The 16,213-nt window shown below is 45.7% G+C and overlaps 1 protein-coding gene across 1 annotated transcript in view; it reads right to left on the bottom strand.

Annotated features, from left to right (window-relative positions):
- LOC139367881 (calpain-2 catalytic subunit-like) overlaps positions 1-16,213 on the bottom strand; it is a 43,645-nt gene that overhangs the window by 10,672 nt on the left and 16,760 nt on the right. Inside the window, exons 7-11 of the mRNA XM_071106233.1 lie at positions 8,485-8,570; positions 8,005-8,073; positions 5,781-5,941; positions 4,496-4,665; positions 2,878-3,101 (exon numbers count right to left, since the gene is read on the bottom strand). Of these exons, the coding sequence (XP_070962334.1) occupies positions 2,878-3,101; positions 4,496-4,665; positions 5,781-5,941; positions 8,005-8,073; positions 8,485-8,570 (710 nt within the window). The remainder of the gene's footprint in view (positions 1-2,877; positions 3,102-4,495; positions 4,666-5,780; positions 5,942-8,004; positions 8,074-8,484; positions 8,571-16,213) is intronic.

Genomic DNA, 16,213 nt, shown 5'->3' with positions numbered 1-16,213 from the left:
CACCTACATAAAGCTGAGTGACTCGGTCATATAGCCTCGGCACCTACTGAGTGACTCAGTCATATAGCCTCGGCACCTACTGAGTGACTCAGTCATATAGCCTCAACACCTACTGAGTGACTCAGTCATATAGCCTCGGCACCTACTGAGTGACTCAGTCATATAGCCTCAACAACTACTGAGTGACTCAGTCATATAGCCTCGGCACCTACATAAAGCTGAATGACTCAGTCATATAGCCTCGGCACCTACATAAAGCTGAGTGACTCGGTCATATAGCCTCGGCACCTACTGAGTGACTCAGTCATATAGCCTCGGCACCTACTGAGTGACTCAGTCATATAGCCTCGGCACCTACTGAGTGACTCAGTCATATAGCCTCGGCACCTACTGAGTGACTCAGTCATATAGCCTCAACAACTACTGAGTGACTCAGTCATATAGCCTCGGCACCTACATAAAGCTGAGTGACTCAGTCATATAGCCTCGGCACCTACATAAAGCTGAGTGACTCGGTCATATAGCCTCGGCACCTACATAAAGCTGAGTGACTCAGTCATATAGCCTCGGCACCTACATAATGCTGAGTGACTCAGTCATATAGCCTCAGCACCTTAATAAAGCTGAGTGACTCAGTCATATAGCCTCAGCACCTACATAAAGCTGAGTAACTCAGTCATATAGCCTCACCTACATAAAGCTGAGTGACTCAGTCATATAGCCTCAGCACCTACATAAAGCTGAGTGACTCAGTCATATAGCCTCAGCACCTGCATAAAGCTGAGTGACTCAGTCATATAGCCTCACCTACATAAAGCTGAGTGACTAAGTCATATAGCCTCACCTACATAAAGCTGAGTGACTCAGTCATATAGCCTCACCTACATAAAGCTGAGTGACAGTCATATAGCGACACCTACATAAAGCTGAGTGACTCAGTCATATAGCCTCGGCACCTACATAAAGCTGAGTGACTCAGTCATATAGCCTCGGCACCTACATAAAGCTGAGTGACTCAGTCATATAGCCTCACCTACATAAAGCTGAGTTACTCAGTCATATAGCCTCGGCACCTACTGAGTGACTAAGTCATATAGCCTCACCTACATAAAGCTGAGTGACTCAGTCATATAGCCTCACCTACATAAAGCTGAGTGACAGTCATATAGCGACACCTACATAAAGCTGAGTGACTCAGTCATATAGCCTCGGCACCTACATAAAGCTGAGTGACTCAGTCATATAGCCTCGGCACCTACATAAAGCTGAGTGACTCAGTCATATAGCCTCACCTACATAAAGCTGAGTAACTCAGTCATATAGCCTCGGCACCTACTGAGTGACTCAGTCATATGGCCTAGGCACCTACATAAAGCTGAGTGACTCAGTCATAGAGCCTCGGCACCTACTGAGTGACTCAGTCATATAGCCTCACCTACATAAAGCTGAGTGACTCAGTCATATAGCCTCACCTACATAAAGCTGAGTGACTCAGTCATAGAGCCTCGGCACCTACTGAGTGACTCAGTCATATAGCCTCACCTACATAAAGCTGAGTGACTCAGTCATATAGCCTCACCTACATAAAGCTGAGTGACTCAGTCATATAGCCTCGGCACCTACATAAAGCTGAGTGACTCAGTCATATAACCTCACCTACATAAATCTGAGTGACTCAGTCATTCATGGCTTTGGATCAAAATAAATAAGTACCAACATTCTTTCTGATAGTCATTTAATAAAGAAATGTTTTGGTTATCCTGATCCTATCCTGATCTCTTCCTTGTAAACTGCAGATTTAACCTGTTTAAGTTACAGAATATGTCCACAAAAAAAAGCTGTGTGTGCAGCTTGCCGTTAAGGATTCAATGTTTCTGCGTCGGGCCTCTATATGGGGCGGGATTCATAAACAGTGATTGTTTTCCATTGCAAATAAGACACCACGGCTTGGCATTGGGAAAAGACAGGAGAGATGAACGCATATCTCTCTGTACATTCTGCTTCTTGATACGTTTTGAGAGCAACATTTTATCTTGTTGTCAAGCTAATTGTTCTGAACAAATGTTGCTGTTATAAGAAGGCTACATAAGAAGGCTACATAGAACGCTACATAGAAGGCTACATAAGAAGGCTACATAGACCTGTTTTCCCCCACCAATCAACGCACAGAGAAAGACACAAATAATAACTGAATAGAGACAGTGATTTTATGAGCGTAATCAGATAATTATTATTGTGTTGTTTATGTGCTAACCATATGTGTTAAACATGTTACGTTTGTAGTGTAGGCCAATTAATTGTGCTAATATTATATACTTATTATGGTCTGGCCCGCCGTCATCCAAATGTTATAATAGGATTTGAAGCAATAGCCTACCTGGGTGTCAACTATTTCAGCACCGTTTCACGCTGCTCTGAGACGAGCATGGGGACTGATCTTGATAAATCAATGAGATTTTTTATTTCCCCTTAATCTCCATTTGGGTATTGGTTAGACTACAATTAGGGTGTGGAAACGGTCACGTTGTACAGCGCCATATTTTCCTAACGGAAACCCTGAGGGTTTTGTTTTTCTTGGAATAGAAACACCATAATATTAATCAAATTAATTAAGATACGTTTCTTAAAATCAATCCCATATCCTGACAAAAAATAAAAAGGTTTTAAATTCTCTAGTACAGCCAATATTACAAAAAGTCAAATGCTTCTCAAAGATGCCCTCTGGTGGTAAAACTAGCACTAACTAACATTAATGGCAACAATGGCGGACACTTAAATAACATGCCATAGAATTCTGTGGCAGCCCGCAAGGTGTGCTGCAGTATGACGCAACTTTTACAGGAAGAATCACTGAACACACACACACACACTCCTTACTGAAATTGGGCCTGTTTCTCTGAGAACACTCGTAGGCAGAAGTCCCCGTTCAGGTCGGCCTCGAAGGTGGAGGGGACGATGAGGTATTCTCCTGGGGGCAGTTTGAAGCGGGTGCTGACCTCTCTCAGGTTGACGAAGGTCTCAGAGCGGGCCTTCTGGGCATGGGTCAGGAAATAGTTCTTATCCAGGTGGACCTCCCTCTGGCCGTGGAACTGTTGTGGTACCTGGGAGTAGAAACACATAATGTTACTACATCAGCAGCGTAGCCTAGTGGTTAGAGTGTAGGGACGGCAGGTAGCCTAGTGGTTAGAGTGTAGGGACGGCAGGTAGCCTAGTGGTTAGAGTGAAGGGACGGCAGCGTAACCTAGTGGTTAGAGTGTAGGGACGGCAGGTAGCCTAGTGGTTAGAGTGTAGGGACGGCAGGTAGCCTAGTGTTTAGAGTGTAGGGACGGCAGGTAGCCTAGTGGTTAGAGAGTAAGGACGGCAGGTAGCCTAGTGGTTAGAGTGTAGGGAGGGCAGGTAGCCTAGTGGTTAGAGTGTAGGGACGGCAGGTAGCCTAGTGGTTAGAGTGTAGGGAGGGCAGGTAGCCTAGTGGTTAGAGAGTAGGGACGGTAAGTAGCCTAGTGGTTAGAGTGTAGGGACGGCAGGTAGCCTAGTGGTTAGAGTGCGGGGACGGTAGGTAGCCTAGTGGTTAGAGTGTAGGGACGGCAGGTAGCCTAGTGGTTAGAGTGCAGGGACGGCAGGTAGCCTAGTGGTTAGAGTGTAGGGACGGCAGGTAGCCTAGTGGTTAGAGTGTAGGGACGGCAGGTAGCCTAGTGGTTAGAGTGTAGGGACGGTAAGTAGCCTAATGGTTAGAGTGTAGGGACGGCAGGTAGCCTAGTGGTTAGAGTGTAGGGACGGCAGGTAGCCTAGTGGTCAGAGCGTTGGACTAGTAACTGAAAGGTTGCAAGATCGAATCCCCGAGCTGACAAGGTAAAAATCTGTCGTTCTGCCCCTGAACAAGGCAGTTAACCTACTGTTCCTAGGCCGTCATTGTAAATAAGAATTTGTTCTTAAACTGACTTGCCTGGTTAAATAAAGGTAACATTTAAAAAAAACATCACATAAGGTTAATGTTACATCAGCCACAACCAGAGGGGGATCTTCTGCATCTCAGTTGGTAGAGCAAGGTGCTCAGAACAGCAGAATTGTGAGTTTGATTCCCAGGAAACTGCAGATTCTTAAAATGTATAGAGGTGTCTGCTAAATGTCATATTTTAATACAGTATAAATCACAATAAAAGTAACAGGTATGAGCCTATAACAAACAGGACTGGTATTAATTATGGATTTATCTGACAGCAGTGGGTTTAATATAGCCTGAGTGCTGGTCTGTTTATCCTGCCAACTCAATGGCTTGACATGGATAGCAATGGAGTTTTAACTCCTGCCTCTGCATTGCTTGCTCTTTGAGGTTTTAGGCTGGGTATCTGTAATGCACTTTTTTGTGTGACAACTGCTGATTATGTAAACAGGGAATCATAAAACATAATTGATCGAATGATTGATTGGCGAGAGCACAAACAGATCTAGGACCAGTATATTATTATAATGATGCCGCCCCCCCCCCAAGCCCCACCTCATAGATGGCGAATCCGATGGTGTGCATGTCCTCTCCTACTTTCCTCATCCGTCTTCTGTTCTTCTGGATGAGTCCCACCACGAAGCTACAGCCCACTTCATTATCCCCCGGGTCGTCATCCTCTTCCTCCAGATTGATCTTGAATTGGGGATTCATCCAGAACGTGTCTGTGGGGGGAGGCGGGGGGCCAGGGTTATTATGAAGGAGAGTACTGTTATAAAGTATGACTTAGTGAAGTGTATCGTTAAGGTGTGTTTGAGGTATTTTTTAGAGGTATCTGTGGAAGGATCTGTGGAAGGATCTGTGGAAGGATCTGTGGAAGGATCTGTGGAGGTATCTGTGGAAGGATCTGTGGAGGTATCTGTGGAAGGATCTGTGGAAGGATCTGTGGAGGGATCTGTGGAGGGATCTGTGGAGGGATCTGTGGAAGGATCTGTGGAAGGATCTGAGGAAGGATCTGTGGAGGGATCTGTGGAGGGATCTGTGGAATGATCTGTGGAAGGATCTGTGGAAGGATCTGTGGGAGTAGAGATTGACCAGGGTCAATATGAGGGTTGGGTTGAACAGAAGGTGTTTTATTCATACTCGTGGGCCATTTCCACTGAATGGATTTAGCCTGATGTTTGACATAAAGACTCCACTTCTATGGCTGAGGAAACTGTCTGTGTGAGTCACAGGATGTTGGTGACACCTCAATTGGGGAGGACGGGCTCATAGTAATGGCTGGGACGGAAGTAATGGAATGGTATGGAACTCAAAATACATATGGTTTCCTATGTTTGATACCATTCCATTAACTCCATTGCATTTACGCCATTCCATTTACTCCATTCCATTTACTCCATTCCATTTACTCCATTTACTCCATTCCATTAACTCCATTTCATTTACTCCATTCCATTAACTCCATTCCATTTACTCCATTCCATTTACTCCATTCCATTTACTCCATTTACTCCATTCCATTAACTCCATTCCATTTACTCCATTCCATTTACTCCATTCCATTTACTCCATTCCATTTACTCCATTCCATTTACTCCATTCCATTTACTCCATTTACTCCATTCCATTTACTCCATTCCATTTACTCCATTCCATTTACTCCATTCCATTTACTCCATTTACTCCATTCCATTTACTCCATTCCATTTACTCCATTCCATTAACGCCATTCCATTCACTCCATTCCATTTACTCCATTCCAGTGATTATTATGAGCTGTGCTCCCGTAAACAGCCTCGTGTGGTGTGTGTGTCTGTGTGTATGGGGCGTGCTTTACGGGCATTATTCCTGCATCCTCCTGCGGTCGATCCTTTCCTCCAGGCCCCGTCGTAGTTGGTCACACTCCATTGTTTTGTATCATCGGAGGTCAGGGTGTCAGGGGTCAGAGTGCAGATCTCCAGACGATGGTAATTCTTCATGAAGTCCGTGTACGACATCCTGTAAAGACACGAAGCAACACCAAGTCAGAGAAGGACATCCTGTAAAGACCAAGTCAGAGAAGGACATCCTGTAAAGACACGAAGCAACACCAAGTCAGAGAAGGACATCCTGTAAAGACATGAAGTCAGAGAAGGACATCCTGTAAAGACATGAAGTCAGAGAAGGACATCCTGTAAAGACATGAAGTCAGAGAAGGACATCCTGTAAAGACACGAAGCAACACCAAGTCAGAGAAGGACATCCTGTAAAGACCAAGTCAGAGAAAGACATCCTGTAAAGACACGAAGCAACACCAAGTCAGAGAAGGACATCCTGTAAAGACACGAAGCAACACCAAGTCAGAGAAGGACATCCTGTAAAGACATGAAGCAACACCAAGTCAGAGAAGGACATCCTGTAAAGACCAAGTCAGAGAAAGACATCCTGTAAAGACACGAAGCAACACCAAGTCAGAGAAGGACATCCTGTAAAGACACAAAGCAACACCAAGTCAGAGAAGGACATCCTGTAAAGACACGAAGCAACACCAAGTCAGAGAAGGACATCCTGTAAAGACACGTAGCAACACCAAGTCAGAGAAGGACATCCTGTAAAGACATGAAGTCAGAGAAGGACATCCTGTAAAGACATGAAGTCAGAGAAGGACATCCTGTAAAGACACGTAGCAACACCAAGTCAGAGAAGGACATCCTGTAAAGACACGAAGCAACACCAAGTCAGAGAAGGACATCCTGTAAAGACCAAGTCGGTAAACTATTATTCCTTAACACACAAATCAAGCTCGGTTGGTCAAGCACGGCACTTGTAAGGCCAGGATAGTGGGTTTGATTCCAATGGGGCGGCAGAGTAGCCTAGTGGTTAGAGCGTTGGACTAGTAACCGGAAGGTTGCAAGTTCAAATCCCCGAGCTGACAAGGTACAAATCTGTCGTTCTGCCCCTGAACAGGCAGTTAACCCACTGTTCCTAGGCCGTCATTGAAAATATGATTTTGTTCTTAACTGACTTGCCTTAAATAAAGGTAAAATAAAAAAAATCGATGTAAGTTGCTTTCGATAAAAGTATCTCATTCCCAGAAACTTCTGTGCTTCTGCAATGCTTGCTGTTTGGGGTTTTAGGCTGGGCTGTACAGCACTTTGAGCACTTTGAGATATCAGCTGATGTACGAAGGGCTTTATAAATAAATTTGATTTGATGTACGAAGAGCCTGGTGGACCAACGGGTCAAACCACACACACTACATATGCTAACGTACATCCCACACACACATCATATATGCTGTTGCTACTCTGTTTGTTATCTGCAACGTTGATGGGAAAGAGCTCGGAAGTAAGCAATTCAATGGTATTTAAATTTTAAACTTGGCGTTCGTTAGCAAACAGACAAAAACAGTGAGAAACTCCCAGCTGTCTCAATCAGCTTCATCTACCAACCAATCATCTTCCCCCTATCCTTCCCCCATACATGTTGGGTCTCGCCTCTATTTGTAGCACCGTCTTGGGAGTCGCGTGATTCGCTAAAATGAAACGATGACAAATACTTTTCTCAGTAAGTTGGGCGTGACCACAGAATTCCAAGGTAGAATTCTTTAGTCACTCCCACTGAGGCCTCTGTGCTCAATAGCCTGGGGACACATGAGATAAATGGCCTTTATATTATATATACAGTATTAACACAGACTGTGAAATCCAACCTGTGGAACAGAACACAAAAACACCACGAAACAGAAATGACATTTGCCAGTTCAATATTCTCCAAGCAATAACCTGATTTGTCTGTCTGTTAAAAAATAATATATATATACACACATTTCACAATACAAAGCAACACAGGTAATTTGATCAGAGACAAGCCATGACACGACTCACACGGTTAAACCCAGGCACACCTTGGCTTAGACCCACACAACTTTAATCAGAACAGATACTTAGGATAATGAGATTATAACGTGTTGCTTAAGTGGCCGTAAGGGAGCTAAAATAAGAAAATAAATCATTAAAATAACAGATCCTTGGGATATAATTATGGGCTGGCCCGTTGAGTGCTGTAGAAAAACACTTTACCAGAACTCTCCATCGTCTGCTTTCACAACGTCACGCTCAGAAAAATCTACGCTGTTCCACTCCGAGGAGCTAGAGAGAGAGAGAGAGAAAGAGAGAGAGACAAAGAGAGAATAATCAGTTTCTTTAACAAGTGTGTGGTAACCATCAGTGTTGATTCAATTCAGAAAGCAAGTTGAAATTCCAATAACATTTCTCAGTTGACTTCCTAAATGAACTGAACTGGAATTGAACCCACCCAGTTTGAATTGAACCCACCCAGTTTGAATTGAACCCACCCAGTTTGAATTGAACCCACCCAGTTTGAATTGAACCCACCCAGTTTGAATTGAACCCACCCAGTTTGAAATGAACCCACCCAGTTTGAATTGAACCCACCCAGTTTGAATTGAACCCACCCAGTTTGAATTGAACCCACCCAGTTTGAATTTAACCCACCCAGTTTGAATTGAACCCACCCACTACTCTGAGGTTCTCTCTTACTTGTCACTCCAGGCCCCAGTCCACTCCACTGTTCCCCAGGGGTTACGCACTCTGACCAGCTTCTCCTTGCGGCCACGGTAGTTCACCTGGTTTAGTAAGGTCATCATACAGTAGTTAGGTCCTGCTTTGGGTTCAGACAGATCTCATTGTCACGCCCTGACCATAGTTTACTTTGTATTTTCTATGTTTTGGTTGGTCAGGGTGTGATCTGAGTGGGCATTCTATGTTACATGTCTAGTTTGTCCAGTTCTATGTTCGGCCTGATATGGTTCTCAATCAGAGGCAGGTGTTCGTCATTGTCTCTGATTGGGAACCATATTTAGGTAGCCTGGGTTTCACTGTGTGTTTGTGGGTGATTGTTCCTGTCTATGTGTTTTTCACCAGATAGGCTGTTTAGGTTTTCGTTACGTTTTGTAGTATTGTATTAGAGATTCGTGTTTCGTATTATTAATAAACATGGATCGTAATCTACACGCTGCATTTTGGTCCGATCCTTGTTCTACCTCTTCATCAGAAGAGGAGATAGAAGAAAGCCGTTACAGAATCACCCAACACCAACGGACCAAGCAGCGTGTCAACAGGCAGCAACAGCAGCGAAAAGAGGAGATACATAGTAAGGATTTCTGGACATGGGAGGAAATCCTCGACGGGAGAGGACCCTGGGCTAAACCAGGGGAGTGTAGCCGCACCAAGGTGCAGCAGGAGAAGGAACAGAGGCAGCAGCAGCAGGAGCAGCTGCAGTGGGAGAGGCTGCACCACCTGGAGAAATGGACATGGGAGGAGGAACTGGACGGTAAAGGACCCTGGGCTCAGCCTGGAGAATATCGCCGCCCCAAGGAAGAACTGGAGGCGGCGAAAGCTGAGAGGCGCAGATATGAGGAGGCAGCACGACGTAGCGGATGTAAGCCTGAGAGGCAGCCCCAAAAATTTCTTGGGGGGGGGCTAACAGGGAGTATGGCTACGCCAGGTAGGAAACCTGGGCAGACTCCCTGTGCTTACCGGGGGGCTAGAGAGACCGGACAGGCACCGTGTTATGCAGTGGTGCGCACGGTGTCTCCAGTGCGGGTGCATAGCCCGGTGCGGTATATTCCAGCTCCGCGTGTCTGCCGGGCTAGATTGAGCGTCGAGCCTAATGCCATGAAGCCGGCTCTACGCAGCTGGTCCCCAGTGCGTCTCCTTGGGCCGGCTTACATGGCACCAGCCTTGCGCTCGGTGTCTCCGGTTCGCCTGCATAGCCCAGTGCGGGCTATTCCACCTCGCTGCACTGGCAGGGCGACCGTGAGCATTCAACCAGGTAAGGTTGGGCAGGCTCGGTGCTCAAGAGCTCCAGTGCGCCTGCACGGTCCGGTTTTTCCAGTACCACCTCCACACCCCAGCCCTCCGGTAGCAGCTCCCCGCACCAGGCTTCCTGTGCGTGTCCTCGGCCCAGTACCACCAGTGCCAGCACCACGCATCAGGCCTACAGTACGCCTCGCCTGTCCAGCGCTGTCGGAGCCCTCCTCCTCTCCAGCGCTGTCGGAGTCTCCCGCCTGTTTAGCGCTGTTAGAGCCTTCCGCCTCTACAGCGCTGCCGGAGTCTCCCGCCTGTTCAGAACTGCCAGTTAGCATAGAGCTGCCAGTTAGCATAGAGCTGCCAGTTAGCTTAGAGCTGCCAGTTAGCAAGGAGCTGCCAGTCTGCAAGGAGCTGCCAGTCTGCAAGGAGCTGCCAGTCTGCATGGAGCTGCCAGTCTGCATAGAGCTGCCAGTCTGCATGGAGCTGCCAGTCTGCAAGGAGCCGCCAGAGCTGCCTGTCTGCAGGATGCCGCCAAAGCTGCCAGTCTGCAAGGAGCCGCCAGAGCTGCCAGTCTGCAAGGAGCCGCCAGAGCTGCCAGTTAGCATGGAGCAGCCAGGGCCGCCAGTCAGCATGGAGCAGCCAGGGCCGCCAGTCAGCATGGAGCAGCCAGGGCCGCCAGTCAGCATGGAGCAGCCAGGGCCGCCAGTCAGCATGGAGCAGCCAGTCAGCATGGAGCAGCCAGTCAGCATGGAGCAGCCAGAGCAGCCAGTCAGCATGGAGCAGCCAGAGCTGCCAGTCAGCATGGAGCAGCCAGTCAGCATGGAGCAGCCAGAGCTGCCAGTCAGCATGGAGCAGCCAGTCAGCATGGAGCAGCCAGAGCTACCAGTCATCATGGAGCAGCCAGTCAGCATGGAGCAGCCAGAGCTGCCAGTCGACCAGACTCTTCCAGAGCTGCCAGTTGACCAGACTCTTCCAGAGCTGCCAGTCGACCAGACTCTTCCAGATCTGCCAGTCGTCCAGACTCTTCCAGATCTGCCAGTCGTCCAGACTCTTCCAGATCTGCCAGTCGTCCAGACTCTTCCAGATCTGCCAGTCGTCCAGACTCTTCCAGATCTGCCAGTCGTCCAGACTCTTCCAGATCTGCCAGTCGTCCAGACTCTTCCAGATCTGCCAGCCGTCCAGACTCTTCCAGATCTGCCAGTCGACCAGACTCTTCCAGATCTGCCAGTCGACCAGACTCTTCCAGATCTGCCAGTCGACCAGACTCTTCCAGATCTGCCAGTCGACCAGACTCTTCCAGATCTGCCAGTCGTCCAGACTCTCTCAGATCTGCCAGTCGACCAGATTCTCCCAGATCCGCCAGTCGACCAGATTCTCCCAGATCCGCCAGTCGACCAGATTCTTCCAGATCTGCTAGTCGACCAGGATCTGCTGAAACCGCCAGCCAGCCAGGTTCTGGTAGTTTCTACTACCTGCCTGGGCTTCCTCTCAGTGCTGAGCTTCTTCTCAGTGCTGAGCTTCCTCTCAGTGCTGAGCTACCCATCTGTCCCGAGTTACCTCTGTCCCGAGCTGTCCCTCTGTCCCATGTTATCATTGTGGTGGGTAACCTATTTAGGGACGTTTAGGAGGGGGATTAAAACTGTCATGGAGTGGGGTCCACGTCCAGCGCCAGAGCCGCCACCGCGGACAGATGCCCACCCAGACCCTCCCCTATAGGTTCAGGTTTTGCGGCCGGAGTCCGCACCTTGGGGGGGGGGGTACTGTCACGCCCTGACCATAGTTTACTTTGTATTTTCTATGTTTTGGTTGGTCAGGGTGTGATCTGAGTGGGCATTCTATGTTACATGTCTAGTTTGTCCAGTTCTATGTTCGGCCTGATATGGTTCTCAATCAGAGGCAGGTGTTCGTCATTGTCTCTGATTGGGAACCATATTTAGGTAGCCTGGGTTTCACTGTGTGTTTGTGGGTGATTGTTCCTGTCTATGTGTTTTTCACCAGATAGGCTGTTTAGGTTTTCGTTACGTTTTGTAGTATTGTATTAGAGATTCGTGTTTCGTATTATTAATAAACATGGATCGTAATCTACACGCTGCATTTTGGTCCGATCCTTGTTCTACCTCTTCATCAGAAGAGGAGATAGAAGAAAGCCGTTACACTCATACATCAGTCGTCACCAACAATTTCTGAGTCAAGATCAACTTTCGCAGTCCAAAAGTAAGCTCAGATCTACCGCTCAGATTAATAAAATTAACAGAATAAAAACAGCTATGTATGAATGAGGTGTGCAGTAGCCCTAATACATTATCACAGCATATTGGCTATATGCCTGGTCTAATACATTATCACATCAGTGGCTATATGCCTGGTCTAATACATTATCACAGCATATTGGCTATATGCCTGGTCTAATACATTATCACAGCATATTGGCTATATGCCTGGTCGAATACATTATCACAGCATATTGGCTATATGCCTGGTCTAATATATTATCACAGCATATTGGCTATATGCCTGGTCTACTACATTATCACAGCATATTGGCTATATGCCTGGTCTACTACATTATCACAACATATTGGCTATATGCCTGGTCTAATACATTATCACAGCATATTGGCTATATGCCTGGTCTAATACATTATCACAGCATATTGTCTGTATGCCAGATCTCGTTTCCCCCCCCTCTGGAACGCATTGAATTCGGAAGTCGGAGATTACGACTTCCCAGTTGTTTTGAACACGGCATTAGTCTCAGCGGAGGGAGAGAGCTGCAGAGGGTCCGCCTCTCAGTCCCTGCTCGCTCTCGCCTTCCTTTCCTCCGGTGAGACTAATCAGAGGGGCCAGTCTTCCACCTGGTGGCGTAACGAGTCGCTCCGCATCTGCCTCATGAACAAATTAAATATTGTTCCTATGAACAGAGAATGTAAAATATTCATCGATATTAAAATGGACACGACGAGCTGCTAATAATAATTAAAACGCAGAGCTATCGATATAATCGGCTACTCATTCATTGAAGCTGCAGCGCGAGTGGAATTACGGTGCTGAATAAAAACAGAAAAATGAACTCAGTCAAAAACTGCAGCTCTTTGACAGTTTCTCTGTGGTCATGGCTTTAACCTCTTGGATCTCTAGGGGCGCTATTTCATTTTTGGATAAAAAACGTTCCCGTTTTAAGCGCGATATTTTGTCACGAAAAGATGCTCGACTATGCATATTCTTGACCGTTTTGGAAAGAAAACACTCTGAAGTTTCAGAATCTGCAAAGATTTTGTCTGTAAGTGCCCCAGAACTCATTCTACAGGCGAAACCAAGATGATGCATCACCCAGGAATTAGCAGAATTTCTGAAGCTCTGTTTTCCATTGTCTCCTTATATGGCTGTGATTGCGCAAGGAATGAGCCTACACTTTCTGTCGTTCGCCCAAGGTCTTAGCAGCATTGTGACGTATTTGTAGGCATATCATTGACCATAAGAGACTACATTTTCCAAGTGTCCGCCTGGTGTCCTGCGTCGAATTCGGTGCGCAATTGCCAGCTGCTTCCACTTTACCATTTGATTCAGGGGAGAAAGCATGTGTCCAAGAACGATGTATCAATGAAGAGATATGTGAAAAACACCTTGATGATTGATTCTAAACAACGTTTGCCATGTTTTCAGTCGATATTATGGAGTTAATTTGGAAAAAAGTTCGCGTTTTGAGGACTGAATTTTCGGGTTTTTTTTGGTAGCCAAATGTGATGTATAAAACGGAGCTATTTCTAATACACAAAGAATCTTTTTGGAAAAACTGAGCATCTGCTATCCAACTGAGAGTATCCTCATTGAAAACATCAGAAGTTCTTCAAAGGTAAATGATTTTATTTGAAGGCTTTTATGTTTTTGTTGAAATGTTGCGTGCTGGATGCTAACGCTAATGCTAACGCTAAATCCTTTGTTTGCTAGCTACTGTTAGACAAATTATTGTTTTCCTATGGTTGAGAAGCATATTTTGAAAATCTGAGATGACAGTTTTGTTTACAAAAGGCTAAGCTTGCGAGATGGCATATTTATTTCATTTCATTTGCGATTTTCATGAATAGTTAACGTTGCGTTATGGTAATGAGCTTGAGTCTGTATTCCTGATACCGGATCCGGTATGGGGAGTTCCAAGAGGTTAAGTTAGTTCATTTTACGTAGGTTAGTATCAAACTTTGTTGTGTCCGTCGAAGCTCTGTTCGCGCAGAGCTATCTGATTGGCCAGCCCAGTAGGCGCACTCGATTTACCCACAGATCTCCCGGTCCGCCGGGTAGGCGGAGTTTGTCTTTTCAGACAAATTAAATGGTTCAAAATGGGAACACTTTGCTTATCCGGTGCGCAGGATTTCTGAATCAAGTGCACCGGAGGTCAACAGCGCAACACAAAAAAAAAAAAAAAAAAAGTGCTTTTATCATTGAATTTTCAACAGAAATGTTTGGTGAAAGACTCCTAATGCATTGAACAACAACCAGTAGATCGCGATCGATCGGTTGGCGACTACTGTCATATACTATGAGGAACTTTGATAGGCTGGATCTGTTGGTGTTGTATAGCCAACTCATATATATATATATATATATATACAGTGCCTTGCGAAAGTATTCGGCCCCCTTGAACTTTGCGACCTATTGCCACATTTCAGGCTTCAAACATGATCTCTGAATGATCCAATGTTGACCTAAATGACTAATGATGATAAATACAATTCACCTGTGTGTAATCAAGTCTCCGTATAAATGCACATGCACTGTGATAGTCTCAGAGGTCCGTTAAAAGCGCAGAGAGCATCATGAAGAACAAGGAACACACCAGGCAGGTCCGAGATACTGTTGTGAAGAAGTTTAAAGCCGGATTTGGATACAAAAAGATTTCCCAAGCTTTAAACATCCCAAGGAGCACTGCGCAAGCGATAATATTGAAATGGAAGGAGTATCAGACCACTGCAAATCTACCAAGACCTGGCCGTCCATCTCAACTTTCAGCTCATACAAGGAGAAGACTGATCAGAGATGCAGCCAAGAGGCCCATGATCACTCTGGATGAACTGCAGAGATCTACAGCTGAGGTGGGAGACTCTGTCCATAGGACAACAATCCTATATTCCTATATACAATCCTATATTGCACAAATCTGGCCTTTATGGAAGAGTGGCAAGAAGAAAGCCATTTCTTAAAGATATCCATAAAAAGTGTTGTTTAAAGTTTGCCACAAGCCACCTGGGAGACACACTAAACATGTGGAAGAAGGTGCTCTGGTCAGATGAAACCAAAATTGAACTTTTTGGCAACAATGCAAAATGTTATGTTTGGTGTAAAAGCAACACAGCTGAACACACCATCCCCACTGTCAAACATGGTGGTGGCAGCATCATGGTTTGGGCCTGCTTTTCTTCAGCAGGGACAGGGAAGATGGTTAAAATTGATGGGAAGATGGATGGAGCCAAATACAGAACCATTCTGGAAGAAAACCTGATGGAGTCTGCAAAAGACCTGAGACTGGGACGGAGATTTGTCTTCCACCAAGACAATGATCCAAAACATAAAGCAAAATCTACAATGGAATGGTTCAAAAATAAACATATCCAGGTGTTAGAATGGCCAAGTCAAAGTCCAGACCTGAATCCAATCGAGAATCTGTGGAAAGAACTGAAAACTGCTGTTCACAAATGCTCTCCATCCAACCTCACTGAGCTCGAGCTGTTTTGCAAGGAGGAATGGGAAAAAATGTCAGTCTCTCGATGTGCAAAACTGATAGAGACATACCCCAAGCGACTTACAGCTGTAATCGCAGCAAAAGGTGGCGCTACAAAGTATTAACTTAAGGGGGCTGAATAATTTTGCACGCCCAATTTTTCAGTTTTTGATTTGTTAAAAAAGTTTGAAATATCCAATAAATGTCGTTCCACTTCATAATTGTGTCCCACTTGTTGTTGATTCTTCACAAAAAAATACAGTTTTATATCTTTATGTTTTGAAGCCTGAAATGTGGCAAAAGGTCGCAAAGTTCAAGGGGGCCGAATACTTTCGCAAGGCACTGTATATGGTCGTTGTCAATATGATAGGAGTAACTTGTGTCAGTCACACAGTACTGCTGTATGCAACATAGACACATGACACACTCAACATAATACATACATCATACATAAATGTTGGCTGTAAAGCACAAACAGACCTGCGACCAGGCCTGGGCTTTGTGGATATACTGTATGACAGGGATCGACGACTAGATTCAGCCGATGGACGATGTTGTTGTTGTTGTTGTTGAGTCGACTACAAATTGACCGGAAGAAGCCCAAGTTGATAATGTTTGACTAAAACTTTATAATTTCACACCTTGCTTACATTTGTATATGATCGAAGGTCTCTCTCTATTATGCGTTGGACTACTTGGGAGCGGATTTCTTCAATTAAAATCACTAGGAGATGATTTCCTGGT

The sequence above is a fragment of the Oncorhynchus clarkii genome, chromosome 16 (genome assembly GCF_045791955.1).
Source record: "Oncorhynchus clarkii lewisi isolate Uvic-CL-2024 chromosome 16, UVic_Ocla_1.0, whole genome shotgun sequence".
Classification (NCBI taxonomy): domain Eukaryota; kingdom Metazoa; phylum Chordata; class Actinopteri; order Salmoniformes; family Salmonidae; genus Oncorhynchus; species Oncorhynchus clarkii.
This window is presented reverse-complemented; position numbering and strand designations above follow the sequence as displayed.